Source organism: Tetrao urogallus (assembly GCF_951394365.1).
Source record: "Tetrao urogallus genome assembly, chromosome: 2".
NCBI lineage: Eukaryota > Metazoa > Chordata > Aves > Galliformes > Phasianidae > Tetrao > Tetrao urogallus.
In genome coordinates, this window is record NC_136814.1 from 67,841,878 (window position 1) to 67,860,502 (window position 18,625).

Consider the following 18,625-nt stretch of genomic DNA (forward strand, 5'->3'; position numbering starts at 1 on the left):
GTGGAGGAGAACAGGCTGCAAACCCATTGCTGGCTCCTTCCAAGGTGTGTCTGGGAAATCAAGCATAAAACAGTGTATGCTTCTAAGTTGTTAAATCATATTATGTTGGTCATAGCTTTTACTATGCAGCAGTTGTGAATTATAGGAGCAGATATTTTGTTTTGTTAGCCAGGATGCCTTGGGGGGAAGAAAACTCCTTTAGACTAAGAGTGATGGAGCACTGGAGCAGGATGCGAGACTGGAGAGGCTGTGGTGTCTCCTTCTATGGAGATATTCAAGACACAACAGGAAGCCTACCTGTGCCACCTGTGGTAGGGTGCCTGATTTGGCAGAGGGGTTGGGCTCCATGATCCAGCCCCTCACTACAAGAAAGATTGCAGTTCTGCAGGTCCCAGCTCCAGCCCCCAACGGGTGTTTGCAGTGAGAAGCTCTCTGAGAACTGAGGGATCAATGATCCAAAATATTTAAATATTGCCTGTGTGGTTCATAGAACTTCTGCCATTGATTCTTTTTTAGTAGCTCATGTGTTTGAATTAAAAACCCCAGTGCAATGAAGTGGAATGCAAATAGCAAAAACCTTGTTTTTTATCCTGTGCTATTTCCATTTAAGAAACAAGCACAGCTGAATCATAATCTCCTTATCATCGTTTGATAGATGCACTGGAAAGCAAAACCATGAGGTAACAGACACTTGGGTAAACGCATGAGGCTTTGGCAGGGCTCTGTCCTTCAGTAAATTCTGGCACCCTCTTAGACCCTAGTGCAAAAGTGAAGGCTCAGCACCTGCAGGTGCGGAAGGCGGCAATTTCGCGAGCAGCACTGGGCTCAGTACAGTTCACCTTGAGCTTGATGTGGGCTGAGGGATCGTTTTGATGGAGTTTTGGGAAGTGAAATCATAGTGACACATTTTAGTGTTCCTGGAGAAACAGTGACCATTACTTTAGTGATTGTTTCAGAAATGCAGTCACGGGAAGTACGCCCGAGTAAAATGCTCTTCCGTCTCTTGTGCAGTGTTGGTCCCAGCTGCTCTTGATTAAAGGGGAATGGGTTCTCAGTACTTAGGGGATTAATAAGAGAAGACAAACCATCTTAATTAATAAGTCCTGACATTTAAGCTTCCTGAGAGCAGGATGATAAGAGAGTCATTAGAGAGTACCGAGAGGAGATCTTATAGCAAAAGTTGCAGAATTGTTAGGTATTGATTGGCAAACTGTCTGCACGCTTCTTTTCAGAAGGAGAGCCCTGCAGACCCTTCACAAAGCAGCAGAAGCAGATGGGCTTGTGTTGGGCTGTTTAATGGAGCAAAATGCTTTTCAGTTGACAGTCATTATGGCTATGGGGAGGATAAGGCATTTTCAGCAAGCTTAAAGATCAGGTGAGTTTGAGGTGCACGAGAACTTTTACTTAGCACATAATGAACATAAAATGTGTACGTTGCAAATCCAAGTTACAGCCACGCCATGACTGTGTCTGCTGAGAACACCTGTTTCGTTTTTCAGGAAGCTCTTTAAGACTCATAAGCTGTAACTTGAGCAGAAATTACAGCTTTGCACAAGGATGAATGTAAGTTGGGTTACGATCTCCGGTGCCTCCTTCAGCAATCGGGTGCCTCTGATGAACGCTGCCCGGCCACTGCAATTTGCTGTGCTTGAGTTCTTCCTTTGCTTTCTCCTTGGGGATTAATATCCGTTATGGCAACATCCTGGTTTCCTCTGCAAAGTGCTTTTGGGACAGCAATTCCCCATCATCCTTTGTAGCAAAGAACAGATCAAAAGCAATACCTCTCGAAATACGTCCATGCGTGTGCTATTGCATCGATACTGTTTTGTTCACTGGTCGTCGGTGCTCTGCTTTGTTCCAGAAAGTGGTGAAATTTAGTAATAGTGCAGACACTGGATGGCAAAAGTAGTGAGAAGTTTTATAAATCTTTTCCGCTCTTAAATGCTGAAGAAAGCATGCTGCCCTTCAGTTTTTAATAAAATTATTTCCTAGATCACAGCATCTGCCGCATTTTGTGTTTTTTCATTGTTCAGTGTATGTGGGCTTCCCTCCATACGATGTGCAACAAACAGGCAGCAGGCAAAATGACAGCGATGAAAGGAAGAAGCAAAACTGATAGTATACAAGTGCTCTACCTGAATGAAAACACATTTCTGTTCTTATTCCATTCATGTGGGGGTGACCAAAGATGACAGATGTATCTTGATAGAAATAAAACCTAGACTGGTCATATTTGCCCAGACTGGGAAGGTTCTTATACTGCAGAAGCTTGTGTAAAGGGAAAAGGAGTGAGAATCAGCTATATGTGTCTGTAAACACAAAGCTATTCTCTTCCTTCCCCCTCCTCCCGCATTATTGACTTGTTGCTCCACGCACAAGTTGGTGTAGTTTGAGAGCATAGGCAGCTCTTCCTAGTAGGCTGCTGGTTGCCAACCTGTCCTGCATACTGTAGCTCAGATGCACCACATTGTGGAGAGACCCACCAGAGCCTTTCCAGCCCTTGAACTATTATTACATTCTGGTGCTTTTCTGGCACCATGGAGGACCTGGTGTGTGTGAAATGTACCTTCATGGCTCTGGAGGCAAGTGCCAACAGCATGGAGGGCCTGGAAGGTTTTCTCCTTGATTCTAATGGTGAGGAGAACGGTCCTAAGGAGAAAGCACAGCTGGGAGCAAGATGAGAGCTGGGCTGGGAGAGCAGGTTTTCTTCCTCAACATTAAGCCAGCAGCAGGAGGAAGCTCAGGTGGAGATAGTTCACTCGTTTGATTGAGCATGAGGAGAGAGGGGTGAACAGAGCCTGTAAGAGCAAGTCAGTGTGTGGACGTGCTGCCTTAGAGTCATCTTCTATGGGCTCCCTCTGCACTTGGGGAATCTTCTGGAGTTGTGTTTGTGTGCAGTGTGCCAATGGTGGACTTGACTGTGGGAGGTAAGTGTGCCTGAGTGCAAGGTGAGTAGCTTATGTAGCCGCGTAATCCTGTCCTTCTTAGATGAATGTTTCACTTTTGCAAGTGTCAGAAGGAGGAATTGCAATGACAAAATTATGTCAAAAGTTAAAAGCTTGGTTGTGAGGACTGGAAGATTGAGTTGCTCTTCTGGGAGCCCTACAAAGAACTGAAGTTCATATGCGAACAGATGGGGTGTCTGGTGGTCTGTCTCTGTCCTGCTCCCTTCCCTCTTTCCTTCTTTAAAACAAATCTGGCAGTAGGGACAGTTATCAAAAGAAACTGTATCACGCTCGTCTGATATGGTTTTGATATGTCCATCCCCAGGCTGCATACTTAGCAACAGCAGCTCTGATCGGAGTCCCTGAAAAACTCAGGCTGACATCAGCTACTGTTATGTTGGAGAAATAACTTTTATAATGTGTTACTGCTCCTTTTAGAACGCGTTGAACATTAAACTTCTCTTTTTCTTTTCTCTCTCTTTTATTTTCCAAGCACATAATATGTTGTACAGCACCCTACAGAACGTGGGAGAAATACCACATATCTTTACCTGAATGTCAAAGGCAAAAATCACGTTACTCAAACTCCTGTTTGCTAAGAATTTCTTCCCTGCAATGATGCAGTTGTTTGCCTCTGACGTCCTTTAATTGCAATCAACCTTTGCCTGCAGCAGACTGAGAGCCCTGCTGTTTTGGCATGGTTGGATTTCTTTTTTTCCTCTTTTTCCTTGATGGGCATACTTGGGTCATGTCCTAGAGGACTCGTGGATATGTGGTTGTCTTTTTTTGATTGTATTTTCTTATGTTATTCTCCTAAATTGTTAAACAGGTGCTAATTACAGTTTGTCTGTACATTTTCTTACATTGTTTTAATCTCAAATTGGTTTACTTTCATGTTAGAAGGTAGGAATGCAGATGAACAGCAGTCTCTGCTGAGGATAAAAGCTGCCCGATTTTTGCAAGTGCTGTCAGTGTTATGGAGGAAGCCAAAAAAATAGAAATTAAAAAAAAAATCCAGCACAGCCCTGCAGGTTCCTGGGGTAGGGCTGGAGAAATGGTTCTCTCAGCTGGGGTGAGGAACTGGGACGTAACTATGACTGTAAACCTTGTTGGGAAAGGGAGGAACTGCAAAAACAGAATCACATCAATAATGGGTAGATCTGCACTTATCCCTGCAATACCTTCCCTGTATGGCTGCTCCCATTAAAGATGCACATGGCTATTGGTGTACCACAGGTACAACACCGCTTATGTGTGTTATCTCTCCTTGTGTTTCCCACTCTCCACTGAAGAAAGATGCAGGAAAATCAGTGCTGCAGTCCGCAGCTGGATCACATCCTGGCAGGAATGATGGCTGCACTCTGCGAGTCTCGGAGCAGGAGGTCTGAGCACCGCTCTGCTCCTGCATCGCATTCATCATGGTGCTCAGTGCATTAGAAGTACTGAAAAGTGCTGACTGAGAAAGTAATGGAAATCCCCAACAGAGCTGAGCTGATAAAGACGGTGACGTAAACAGTACAGGAAATCTATGAGGGGCTTTTGAAGTGAGGGGGAAAACGATTTCTCTTTTCCAAAGAGGGAAATGCTGCTGGAGAGTTTCCGCTGTCATCTGGCAGTCTACAGCTCTAAACTAAACATCGGTTTTGAAAGCCATCCCCCTTTAATTACTCCATTACACGACTCCTGTTTTCCTCACCAGCTCTGTTGACCTAACACTGATATTCAAGCTCAGCTGTGGCTTGTGCTATGGAAAGAAAAAGACATCTTGGAATGTCTTGGGGAAAAAATAAGCATCTCCCAGGCTGTTACTAGAGGACCGTAGGCATCGGCAGCAGATGAGCCCTGTCCTCGGGGACAGGTGGATGGGACATGCAGGGTGCTGCCACTCCTTTATCTTCACATCACCTGTGTTTCCTGAGGGCACCTGTTCTCCACTGGAGCAGAGCAGATGCTGTGGGTGCCCTCTTGGAGGAAGAACCACCAGTGCAATGGCTGCACGAGGTTCACCTCTTCAAGGAGTCTCTGCTGCTGGACGTGAGCCCTGTCCTGTGAGCTTCTGCAGAGATACAGAAGACCTCTCTGTTATTTGTTTCAAGAGAGAAGGTATCTGGAAGAGCAGTGTAAACATATATGGACCTATATTATGAAAACGTGAGGGAAAGAATGCTATTTTTCCCCCCTCTTTTATCTGTTGCTGGTTTCCATCAGAAGTATGGCTTGAAAGCATGGTGGGAAAGAGGAAAAAGGTAGTACAGTGATGTGTGGTGTGTAGGTATTGGTGCTGTGGGAGTGATCTTGAATCACCAAGAGATTACTCTGTATGGATGGAGGCTGTGCATATTACAAGCTGTGGGAATGCAGCTCAGAGCAGTGGCTTGTCTGTGCTTTGGAACAGAGATATGCAGTGCCATCCAGATAGCTGGGAGAGTTGCTACATCCTCTTCTTGGCATAGGTCTGTGCCATGGGCATCTGGGCTTGTTTTGGACAGCAACAAGAATAGCAGCTGAGATGTTGCCATGTGCAGTGCCAGCTCCTAATTCCTAGGGTGAATTTCCTGTGTAAGCAGCATGTGCTCATGTGGGCTGCTGACCTGTGTTATGTGATGCTATATATGTAGCAGCAACCCTGCAGTTAGATTGCTGTTGGATGGGCTGCATGGTGCATGTGGGCATCCCTTGCTCAGCAGATCCTTCTGGCAGCTGTGGGGAAGCTCGCCTCTGAAACAGGCACTTCTGCTCTGGATGGGAAGCAGATTTATGTAGAATACATCTACCACAGATTCACAGAATGCTGACTGAGATAAGTGTGTGCCGGGACTGATGGTTTGACATTTTCTCCTTGCTTAGATCTTAAACTGTGAGTCAAGAAAATCTCTTTCTGGCAGATGGCTCATGTTAGGTCTGTATACTGCTCCATGTGAGCAACGATTATATCAGTGTTTTTTCCTATTTAACCTGTTTTTATGAAGGGAAGAAAAGGAAGACCTGTGCAAACTCCTGTATAATATATGACTATGTATGATATATTATCACCCAGTCTGAGTGCTTCGGTTCTGTTCAAAATCATGCTTTTGTCTGTGGGCTCATCTGTGCTGTATGGTAACATCTCCAGGAGCAGAATGCTCACCAGTGAACTCAGGCACAAGTCTTAGAACTGGAGGACAATGTATAACCCTACATGCCCCCAGATTCACAGATGCCATTCTCTTTTGGTTAGTCGGTGTCTATTTGTGTATATAGGATGCATTTTTTCTGACAGCTGCTGCAAGTTAACTTCAGTGACACCAACTGACTCCATTCCTTTCTGGAAGTGCTGGAGCCGGTTCAGGTTTCCCTAGGGAAGCAGTTCGCAGATCTCTCTGACCTATGACCTGGTGCTGGGGCCTTGCTGAGAACCAGAGAATAGCGACAGGGATGGGATGGGGTCATGACAGCAGGAGAACAAAGATGAACCTCTTTCGTCCTTTCATCTCAAACAGAAGAACTAATTCAGGCAACCCTTCTGACAAAAGCTTACAGTGACCCAAATCCTTTCCGTATTGACTTGATGGGGGGCTAAACCAGGCTCAGACCAGAGAGCTGGACCCATCTGGATAGGCCTGGAGGTGCTGGATGAGGCAGGGTACAGGCAGTGGGAGTCCCACAGCCCCCATGAGCTGCCCACACCTCTTCAGCCATGTGAAGCCAGCTGACAGAGGCTCCTGCCCTCCTCCTTCTCAGCCCTTCCTGTTCTACTCTGCCCCAGTTCTTTCTAGCCTGTGTTCTGTGGCGGTGGCCTCTCAGGAAAAGGGGGGTTTTGGTTTTCCTCTGGGTGAGCATGGCATGTTCTCACGTGTCTCACTGGACTGACAGGATTTTCTGGCAACCTCACCTTGTGTTGCTCAGCATCTGTGTTGATCGGTGTTTTCTTCCATTCTGTCCCCTGTGCCCACTGTGTCCTCCTGCCTAGCTGTTATCAATGTAAAAAGAGGCGGACAGGCTTTGTTCTGTGAGTTAGACTTAGGAGCTGAATGAAGTTCCAGAGATGACGATGGGCAGCTCTCTTTAAACAAGTCTACGCTGACTGGCTGTAAGGCTCACAGAATACAAACCAGACCATTTTGTTTTCAGAGGTGTCCTGAGCACAGCTAAGAGGGATGAAGGAGATGGGTAGGCTGCTATTAGTGAGCTGCTAGCAACAAGAGGAAGCACAGCTTATTCCAGTTGTAGGGACAGCTGGAAATCGGTCCTAATCCTTGGAAAGCACCACTGCGAGCTCTGATTTGAGAAATTTTGGGGGGCTTGTGGATAAAACTGTCTAAGAGAAGTCAGGAGGAGATGCTGGTTGGCTACACTCGAAGGTGAGGGAGGCTCTTATGGGTGCAATGCTCTTGTGACTACAGCAGAGCTTCCTGCAGGAGATAATGGGGTCTGTCCTTTGTGCCAGTGTTGGTTAGTCTGGACTGAGCTCAGCTACAGTGCCTCTCATGTCCTTGTAGGCAGTAAATGCACAGCTCTGCAAGGGGAAGCCTGAGCTATGGTGGTCCCAGGGCTGGGAGCTCCTCTAGTTAATGGTGTGCAAATACAGCACAGAGGAGACACGTGTCCTTCACTGAGGCAGTGTGTGTACTCGTGGCATGGAACCAACACATACACCAAAGGTGCAAAGGAAAAACTGGCCATGTGAAATGTTCCTGGGAGCAGCTGCAGGGTGTGCTCCAAGGAAGGCATGATGTGAACAGGAAATGGTCGGACAGAATGCATGTATGCAGAAAAGGAAAGCCTTTGAGCCATACTGTGGCTAAAGGAAGGAGACTGTACTTAAAGCCAGAGTCGGACAGAGCATCAAAGTTGAAGGACTCGAGAGGAGGAGAGTAAAAAAGAAAAGAAGTTGTAAGCATCTAAAGCTGCATACAAAGGTCAGTACTTGTTTTTTTTTTCACCTCATCCACCCTTTTTTGGCTGGTAAAATGGGAGTCATGTCACCAGTTCACTTTCATAGGTTTATGAATTGTCTGGCTGCTTTGGCCCAGCATATCTAGGCTAAGTGCTGCACAGCAAATAGCACCTGAGGCGAAACATGCAACAGCCAGGAAGCAACAATTGACCAGCTGCATTTTAACTGAGCTTCAGCAACCTGAAAGTGTGTGTGGGGCTCAATGGCAGCTACTGTGCAGTTGTGCAGTGGGCAACGCTTGTAGGACACAGTAGGAACTGTGTAACCTGCAGGAGTTGACTGGTTGACTTGGGTCAACAGCACTGTGGCTGCAGATGCCACCAGGCACAGCTGAGCCCTTCACAGAGAAGTAGGAGGTAAAGCCTTTATTTAAAGAGGTATCTAGAGATGGAGAGGTTGTGGATGATCCATACCTGGAGGTGTTCAAGGCCAGGTTGGAGGGGGGCTCCAGGCAGCCTGGTCTAGTATTAGATATGGAGGTTGGTGGCCCTGCCTGTGGCAGGGAGGTTGGAACTTGATGATCCTTGAGGTCTCTTATCTAACTTCATTACAAGGCATCAGCTAAATTACACCAATAAACAGGAGCAGGACATCCACAGAAAGAACTCCCTTACCCCTGCCACAGAATTTCTTCCTGTGTAAGCATACAGGAGAGTTAAGCATGTGAAGCGTTTGGGACATTTTTATTATCAGGGACAAGAAGACTCGTGCAGAGAGGGAGATGGATGTGGAGCCTTTCATGAATTAAGAATATTTTTGAAATGACTGACTTGCCCAGAGCTCCTGGACCAACACTTCACTGGAAAAAACACAATTCTTTCAAAAAAGGCTGATTTGTTTCAGGACTGAGGGTTACAGAAAGCCTGGCAATGTCTCAGAAGCAAATGTCCTAAGACTTATACAACAGGTAAGCAAATGGAAAAAGCTGTGCCTGTGAGTTTGGTGTTACTCTATTGACTATTCAGGAAGCTTCAACCAAAGCAATTCTTCTCCTTGGCATGATATGTCTGATACTCTATCTTTGTGTATTGCACTAGTCAAGATGGAACTATCAGGCTACAAGTAGAGGGGGAACATGTTCATAGCTCACATGTTCACAGCTCACTCATCCAGAGGTAAAAAAAATATTAAAATAAAAATAAAAAATTATGCAACTGGAAATGTAGATGATGCTTTTCTGCTTTGTATTTCAGAGATTGTAACATTTTGCTGCCAATCTCCCATACTGGTAGAGATTGTACTGATGCACAATGGCTATGCAGCTGACGTATTGAAGTCCTCCCATTTTTTAGTGCAAAATGATGAGCTAATGCTATAGAATTCGCTAAAATACTTCGTGTAATTTGGAGATGACGTTTCCAAGTAATGGCAGATGACAGCCCCTTCATTTCTGAAAAACAACACCTAAAATTACTTCAAATTAGCATACAAAAGATATATGTGAGCTTGCAGATTACGAAAGAAGTAATAGAGACAGGATAAGGCTTAAATACCGAAAGCTTTTCATCTTAGAGAACAACCCAGATGTCTGATAACTTTAATGACTGCTGCATTCTCACAGAGAATAAGAAGCCAAAGCTATAATCTTGCAGTTTAATTTCGATAGCTGAAAGTGGTTTGGGGTGCAATTTCTGCAGTACTGGTAGTGTGAGCCAGGTATGCAATAATAATTTATTTCACCATTCCACCATCCCTCCACAAATCCCCCACAAACAACACATACAGCAAATTATCTTTCTGCAGGTTAATATCCTAAAATTAAGTGAACACTGACCGCAGTGGCTTTTTTAATCATCCAAATAAAGAAAATCTCGAAGGCCTTGTGTAAATGCCAACGTTATATGTTTTATTTTCAATCAAGTAATTCTTTTAAACCTCACAATATCCATGACTGACAGGAAAAAAAAAAAAAAGACATTAGGCATGAAATGAGAATATAAAATACATGATATGTAGAAAGGCAATCAGTGCTTTAGTCCCTCAAGACAGTAAACAGGTGAAATGATCTTCAAAATGTCAACTCGCTGTCTTTTTCTTAAAACATAGAATGCAAGTGATTTTTTTCCTTTATTTCACCTTGTAAACAACATACAAGTCAAAATGGACAATGAGGTAATCTATACTACAGAAGATAATTTAAAAACACTAGATAAGACACAGTATTAAAGACATATAGAAATCAGTGTTCACTTTGGTCTCTAGTATGGTTATTGTTATTATTACCACAAGCAACGCATACTAGTTTAAGCCAGTCTGGTGATGGTTGTCAGCCAGTTGTTGCTTAACTTAGTAATCCAAGAGGTAGTCAAAACCATTATCCTTTGTAAAGCTGGTTGCTCTTCCATTTGGTTCAAATAGAATGGTAGCAAATACCTTGGTACTTTTCAATATTCTTACAAAAACACTACCAAAGCTGTTAATTTACAGCTCTGTTTTAGCATTGGAAAGAAGGGTGTGTTCATAAAGCAACCTCTTGCTATCAGTCGGCGGTTGTAACGGGGTCACACACAACCAGCGTATCCTAAAGAAGAGGCTGCTGATAAACTAAGCAAAATCAGATTGATGCATTTAATGAGGCTCTGCTTGTTTCTAAAACAATACTCAAATCTCATTAAGACTTCTAGAAAATTAAAATCAGTGCACCTGCACATGTACGCATCTTCCCAATTACTTTTATATCTAGCACAGGGGAATACATATATATTTTTATGATAAACATTTCTTACAGATAAATTAATTAAATTAAATTTAAGACTCAATGAGATTTCCCATGTTCTTTTATAATTCTTCTTACAAAGAATGTTACAAGATCTATAAACACTTTTTATGGGGCTCTATTCACAAAACTATGCATGACTAAGCAGGAACTCCAGGATAACACTGGTGCAGAATAGAGCTGGGCTGAAAAAGATGGCCTACAAAGGGAAAAAGTAGGAGTCAGATGTGTTCTTTGGCACTCCCTGAGAGCTAGCTAAAAGCAAAATACTGCAGATGGTACTACAGTGCCAGACTTACCAGCAGCTACAGCAAAAAGTTATTTGGCTCTTCCTCCAAATGTTCTTCACGGCTTAATTTCTTTAGTTTGTAAATAGATTCCATTAACTCTCCCCAGGGGAGAATATAAAGTATCTCACAATGTCCCTTATGGTTAGATCAAAATTGAGTGTTTTGGAGTGAAAGAGATGGAAGGGAGAGATTTCGTTTCGGGTTTAACCTTATCTCCAGTATTGTCTGAAGAAATATACATCTCTCCGAGCTGGTACCTGAGCTCTTTCTACTGAAATGAGTTTTATTGTGAGGCATTCTGGCAAGGACGGGCTGGTGAATAGGGGAAACCAAGGCTGAGCCAATGCTGTAGAACATTAATTACATCTTTAGATTTGAAGGAAGAATCCCAAATTCAAGTCTGTGCCTCTTCCCATCAAGTGTTATTTGCTTATTTGGAGCAGCCTATTGAAGGAGTGTAATTACATTTTTTTTTATTTTTTTCCTACAGCAGCCCAGTGCTAAGTAAGTAGTTACCTGCCATAGCTTGCTCTGCTATGTTTAACTCAGGCATGTATACTTTTGTCTGCTTGGGAGATATTTTTTGTGAACAGTGCCCATCATCCTTTAGACAGAAAAATAAAAACTTCTAAAGAAATGTCTGGAAACTTCTCATCATTTCAAATGGTTGCTTCATCTTAAACAAGTATTTGCCGTGAAGTATGCAGTGGTGAAACATCAGTTACATATTCAGTACAGATAAAAAGTATGTACCATAGATCAACAGCCACCTTTAAGGCCAGAGCAGCACAAAGGTGTGTTTATGCAGTAAATATGAGGTAGCCTTTTGCTGTAAACAGAATAATAATTTTATTGTCACCTATGTAAACAAAGTGGGCTTGATGTCTTTGTGGTTTTTTTTCCCCCTCCCCCCACCCCCTCCCCTGCTAGAAAAGCTAAGCACCATAACTCCAACTCGAAGCCAGTGGGAGCTGTGGTTGTGCAGCTTCTCTGAAAGCTCAGACCCTGTGAATGTAGACACATATGCTCACATAAGCAACCAGTACAGAATGCCACTTTTTCACTTCACAGGAACTTATAATACAAAACGCTGAAATCTGATTATCAGAAATGTAGGTCTATGTCAACTCAGAGGTAGTTACTAACATCAGTACATAATACTTATAGAGAGATAAAAAGGGCTAAGTCTATCTGGTTTGTTCTGAGTAAGTCGGTAGACTATTCTGTAAAGTAAAAACAACATTACATGGTATATTCCCTGAGCAAAGTTCTTTGTCCTGAGTATGTTATGTAATAGTGATAACATTCTAATATATAAAAATAAAACCTTAAGCTATCAACAATAAGAAAGGGTTTGGTATGTGCTCTTTGCAGTTCAGTCTGACTTCGGTGCACACAGTGATTTCAAACAGCACCAATAAAAATCTGCCCATTGAAAATATTTCCTCATCTCAGCTCTGAACTTCTTACATATAAACAGGGAATGACCAGTTCTCAAATCCACAATTGCCTATTTCTATAAGGAACTTTGGTTTAAACATTCAAAGTGACCTAAGTTTTGCATCTTTGCTGTTTAACCTGGGTTTTTACACCGGCTAGAAGGTTAAGCAATGCCACTTTGATTTGTCTACATAATTTAAATAGGTTTACTATCCTCACGTAAGGCAAGGAAGTTCTCTATAGATATATCACATTCAATATCGTCAAAGGTAAGCTTTGCATTTAGCACACTGAGAACTTCAGTACAAACCATTGAGATTCTCGCAAACACTGGCTAGGAATTCACACAAAATAATTGTCTGGAAATTGTGCCCTTTGCTGAGGCTTTTTCTTACTGCCTGTTTACTGAAGCAGCAGCAGCAGCAGCAGTACAAGTCTCAACCGGCAGGACAGTTGGGAAGGGAGCGGCCACACAGTGAGCCATCGGCTGCAGGAGTTCCAACATCTGGGACTTGGGCTCACTGCAGCCTCCCATGCGGGCTGTTTCTTCTGTTTGATTATCTTAGCTTAAACCTACCTGACTCTTTCAAGCTTTAACAGCCTGTGCTTATTGCCAATGCTAAGGATTACATACGTTTCTCTAATTAACTTACATCTGCAATGGGATTTGTCAAAGTATGTTATCGTACGTATGACTTGGTAATGTAGAAGTTACAAATGGAAAGTGACTTGAAGTTTTGACAGGCTCCAACTCTATTAACCCCCAGCAAGGGCTGCAGCCCAGGGAGTCTCACTCTGAGACCACCAATCTTCCTCCTCTGTTATGCAGAAGTGTGTGGTCCCAGCACACACCAGACCATGGCTGGTCAGCAGCAGTCTCCCGTTCACAAGAAGCAGGTGATGTCCATGGCTTCTGGCAAGTTTGCAGGTACCTTTTCACTCAGGTTTGTACACAGCAGGCACCTGTCCTTCTTTAATGTACATGTGCTGCATCATCAGAAAGAGAGGCTGGCTAAGCAACTGTGAGTACCCAATTACCTTTTATCTTAAGGAACTATTTATCTCAGGATCTTATTAGTTTTGCATTTCGTTTTCTTTAGAAACAAGACAACAACAACAAAAATCCCTACACAATTCTCCCAACAGTAAATAAGGGACAAGTCCCCTTCAAATTGCAGGGCACTACCTGGGACCAAGAGAAGTTGCTGCTGCTGCTGCTGCTGCTACTACTGCCACCAAGGTCCCCTAAACGTTCACAGAATACAAAAGGTTCAACAGAATGGTATCCTGATACCACTCAAAGAGGTTTGTTCTTTAACAACTTACACAGTCTCCCCTACACAACAATCATCTAAATTACAGTTACACTCATATTACTTTAACAAAACATTTTGAGAAACCAGCACAGAAACTACACATTCATTGTCTTTTCTGGAGCTTTAAACTCCTTACCACCAAAGGACGGTGGCAATGAGAGCTATGTTTAGTTGTGACACTGCCCTTCTGAGGCATGGGGGTGGAGGGGTGGGAATGGGGAAAGTGATGTTCTGTGGAGATGACAAAGAAAGTAACTCAAATTGATGGCTGGGGGATGTCTTAGTATCTTTAGTACCATATGGCAGCTTTAAAATATGAACATATCCTTTGGTTCACAAGAAAGTAACAGTCTTTATCTTAGTTCTGAGTGTGGTTTTTCAGATTTGGTTTGTTTCATTTTGCGAGGTTCCTTGGGTTTTCTTATTTGTTTTTTGAACACGTTTGAAAACAGATTCTGGGAACGAGTTCAGGAACATTTATGGGTACTGTGTCTATTGCTTCACAGTAACATTGTGGGAGCTGGAGAGTGTCCTGATGAAAAAAATATATACTCATAGATACGTATACATACACGCACGTGCACACTCACACACACATACAGAAGGTAAAATGCAATGCACCCTGCTCAAATGGATTTTGCTTGGAGTGATTTGTCTATTAAAGAAAAAAAAAAATCACAGTTCCTCAACAGTAGTTAAAATTCCACATCAGCTACTGATAATGAAATTATTTCCCCTGTACTTGCATGAGGTAGACATCCCAAGAGGATAAAGAAAATGGAAAGTTACGGAAAATGCTTTAAGTTTTTTTCCTTTTCTGAACAGAAGGCCCCTTTCTGCTTGGTTCTTCGGGTGATGCAGATAACTTACTTGAAGAAGCTTCTTGTGGCGACCTGCCTGAACGCTCTGAGATCTCTGACCTTCCCTCCTGAGAATACGATGGAGATGAATAGCCATACGTTCCTCCCCCTTCTCTCAGGAAAGCAGAAGTGGAAGGCTGGGGTTCAGCTTCATGTCTTCCCTGAGAACTAGTGGGCTGTTGTGAAACAGTTTTATGGGGGCAGTTAGCCACCATGTGCATGATGCTCTGACAGTAATGGCACTTCTTTGGCTGTGGAGGTAGACTACATTCTTTAGCATGGTGATCGAGGCCACCACAGTTGTAGCATCTAGAAATGAAAAGAGACAGCTGGTTATAAAATGCAGCATGAAATTGTCAAGATTTTTTTATGCATCATAAACTCAGAGGGCAACCTGTCTGCTGGTGAAGTAGCAGGAGCATCTGCACTGACATCCCACTGCCGCAAGCAGTTTTGCTTTTTAAGTAACACACTTGGAATGCGCCCCTTTGTCATGCTGGTAAAAAACAACAACAAAAAAAAACAAACAACAAACCAAATACTTACTGGGAAATGGATTCTGTTACCATAGTCCTTATCAGTCAGTATCTTGCTATGAAAAACCTTGGTACTCCTTGAACAAAAAGACCAGCCTTAAGTAGCTCCTAACTTGCGGGACCTTTCTACTGGCTGACAGGGGCTGAATCTGCTGGCAAGCACAAGCAGGGGCCTAATTATACTTTGATGAAACCCTTTAGATGCCTCAGTGCCCTCGGTGGTTAAGATGAGCCCCTGCACCATGAGAACAACACTGCAAGGATCCTGCTGTCAAAAAAGCCACTGGCAATGTACAACTACATTAGGAAACCCTGCTGCACACTGAGAATTTCATGAATACAACGCTAAAATCCTGAATGCAAAAATCAAATAAACAAGCAAAAACCCTGTGTCAGCCCTTCTTCCTGGCTCTCCTCAGAGGAGAGATGCTGGGGTTCAGACATAGCTCCGACCCCACTAGAGGGCACCAAATATTCATGCATCTCTGCAGCAAACAGCGCTGCTTACCCAAGTATTTATACATTCAACTCCTGTGAGCTACTACTTCATATGCCCAACAAGACAGACATTTCGGAGCAGGGTGAGGAGAGGGGGCAGCCACCAGGACACAGCTCTTCACTCAGGGTGATGTTTCAATTCACGAGTTGCTGGGTCATGGCCATAAAGAGAAACAAACGGAGAAAAGATGTTTGGCCTTTCCTAAGGAGCTGCCTCAAACTATGCCATGTCTCCTAGAATGCGCTGCCTTTTCTCTGATACTCTGTGCCCCAAAACTCTTCAGCCTCATAAGAGATCACGTCCGAAACCCTGCCTCAGTTAAGGCACACCAAGGGGAGGGTTGCAGCCAAGCTTTTACGATGCTTATGTTTCAGAGGCTTGGTAATGGCTTTTATGGTTTAAATTCAAAACAAAATAAATAGAGCCCTAGCAAGAGTCATAAAACAGGGTTTGTTTGTTTTCTCTTGGAATTCCCAAACCGCATTGCAAGTGGTGGTGACCTGGGGTGTCATCTTCAAAAGAACAGCTGCCAGAGGCAGACACACGGCAGAGCACCTCTTCCAAGCTGCAGGGGCAACAGCAAGTCTTTAAAATGGCCCAAATGTAAACACTTCTATTAATCTTATTATCAAGAAATCTCCAACAGTTCTTTGCTCTTTACTCCCTCTTTATAACATGCACCAGGAATGTGAACCCTTGAGTTATATTAATCTGACACCTGATACAGGGAAATAATTACCTGATGAAATTATGCTGGTCATGTCCACCACTGGACTTCTTACTTTGACTATTTTTCTATGGTTCTCCTTTTTTTTGTATTACAAATACTTGCACCGAATGCATACGGATTAAATCAACTATCATCTTAGCATTCTGCTGAAGAGAACTAACCCAATAATGATTTTTTTTTTCTTTCCCTTAATTGCAAGAATCAATTAAAAAGAAAATAGCACAAATACTTATGCTTGGTACAAGCATGAAGAATTCAAGAAGACTCTATGTACAAGCAACTGCAGGTATATATATAATCATGCAACGTGCTTTTGCTCAAGCCCACATCAAAATGTTCAGATTCCTGGGCAGTACCACAGCACTGTTCTGAGCTTGCATTCAGTAATCACTGTTAGTCTACATAAACCCAAGAAGTTTTGCCCATGCAAAGCTGTATGTATAGCTGGTGTCTCACAGAATATATGTTGTCTACATAAAAATGTTACTGATAAAAACTGTGTAATTGATAAAAAAGGTTACAAAATGGCTGTTGAACTTCACAGAACCGCTCTAAAGAAACAGTCCCAAAAGCCTCTCTATTTATATTTCTTTTTCCTTACTAGCAAGATGCTAACCCTATCTTTATTTCAAGAGACTAACAGAAAATTTTAGGTGAAATAGTTCTACTTCTTCACCATCAGCGTACAGAATTACGTGATTTTCAGAGAAATTTGAAGGCTATGCCAGCATTAGTCTGCCTGTACATAGTATGGAATAACTCATGAGCAAATCAAGTGTAAAGCTTCCCATCAGCCAAGGAGAGAATACGTAGAAGCCCCACTGTCATTTCGTACACATCTTCCTAGCAAAAAAATACTAAACATATTATAAAATATGAACATCCTACTTTAAGACAGAAACATTAAGCCTTTTTCCTTGTAGTATAAGAAGTTTTAAGTTAATAAACAATATTAACCGAGTGCTTTTTTTCCAAATCATTGTAGGTATTTTTAAATTAATGGCCTTGCTTAACAGCAGCATTCAGTCTTAACAGGCATGCAACTATATTTCCCTGACAGGTTTACTAAACATCCTCTGGTTAAAATGATAAGACAGTAAAACTTGCAATTGGAAAAACATAAGAACAGCAACAAGACCCCTACAAGAACAGCAACAACAAAACCTCTTAAATGTTTTACTTTCTCTCCCCCCAGTAAATACAGCTAGGACTTCACAAATGTGGTATTTATTATAATGAAGGTTATATTAAAGAATGGTATTTATTAATGTCCTGTGAGTTTGCTTCTAGCAGTGAACTAATTCCTAGTTTTTTTTCAATCTAAGTACAGCATAATACAACATTACTCATGAGCGTGCCTTCAGGAAAAAGTGCATTTTACCTTGATTATGAAACACAGAATTTTATAGCTGCAAATGCATTTGTGTTGGCTTCCTTCTATAACATCACATTTATTTAGGATCATTAAAAAAAGTTTGAAAATAGGTTAAAGGGCTTCAGTAGCAGAGGAGGTGGTAGCCGTGGACAAATCAATTTAATCAGTCACTATGGTATGCGCTGTGTTATCCAATTCAGTGAACCATTTCACCTCACCAATTGACCAAGAACCTACTGTCAGGGCCCCCGTTTCCACTCAAGAGGCCTCAGTCACCTTTTGCATATATTTTTATCAATACATCTTACTTGCAAAATATTCTCTGCTTTTATTCAAATCCCTTGTAAAATGTCACTGTAAAATAAAATACTGTCTGCAGCCGCTGTAATTAAACTATGATTTGCCTTTTCAGGAATGCTTTTTGTGACTAACCAACCCAAGCATCTGGCTATAGCGTCGCATTAGAATACGTATGTGCCAGCCTGGCTGTGCCTGGACTTAAACAGGGGGGTGGTATTCACTCCCTTCTTTTAACTATGTATTCATTCCTTGTCAATCACTCCTACCAAGAGAAGAGATCACACCCCACACTCAGAAGCCTTCCCTCTCAAGGGATTTACACCCAAAGGAAATGGGCAGCCATCTCGGGAGCTCACAAATGACACCACGTGGCAGCATCCACGCACATTAAGGTATGGTATTAACCCTTTGTCCAAAATGCTTCAGCTCTTGGCTTGTCTCTGCCGTATAAACCTACATTACAACATAATGAAAACTGATAATGTAGATACTTGCACACAGATTTATGTATCCACAGTGCTATCTCTACAAATACCCAGGACAACACGCAAGCTGGCTCCTGCTAAGAAAATCAGCACGCTCTCACTCAACTGTGTTTTCAAAAACTCTACCTAAGTGCAACTGCAGTAAATACTTCTTCAGAAACACCATGGAAATAATTTCAGTTAGACACAAAGTAAAG

The 18,625-nt window shown here is 42.6% G+C and overlaps 1 protein-coding gene across 2 annotated transcripts in view; it reads right to left on the reverse strand.

Moving 5' to 3' along the window:
• Nucleotides 1-14,442: 14,442 nt before the first annotated feature.
• Nucleotides 14,443-18,625, reverse strand: part of LIN28B (lin-28 homolog B) — a gene marked incomplete at both ends in the record, with an annotated part of 79,110 nt that continues 74,927 nt past the window's right edge. For both annotated transcript variants that reach the window (XM_079532530.1, XM_079532529.1), the window contains one exon: nucleotides 14,443-14,812. In XM_079532530.1, the coding sequence (XP_079388656.1) occupies nucleotides 14,443-14,812 (370 nt within the window). The remainder of the gene's footprint in view (nucleotides 14,813-18,625) is intronic.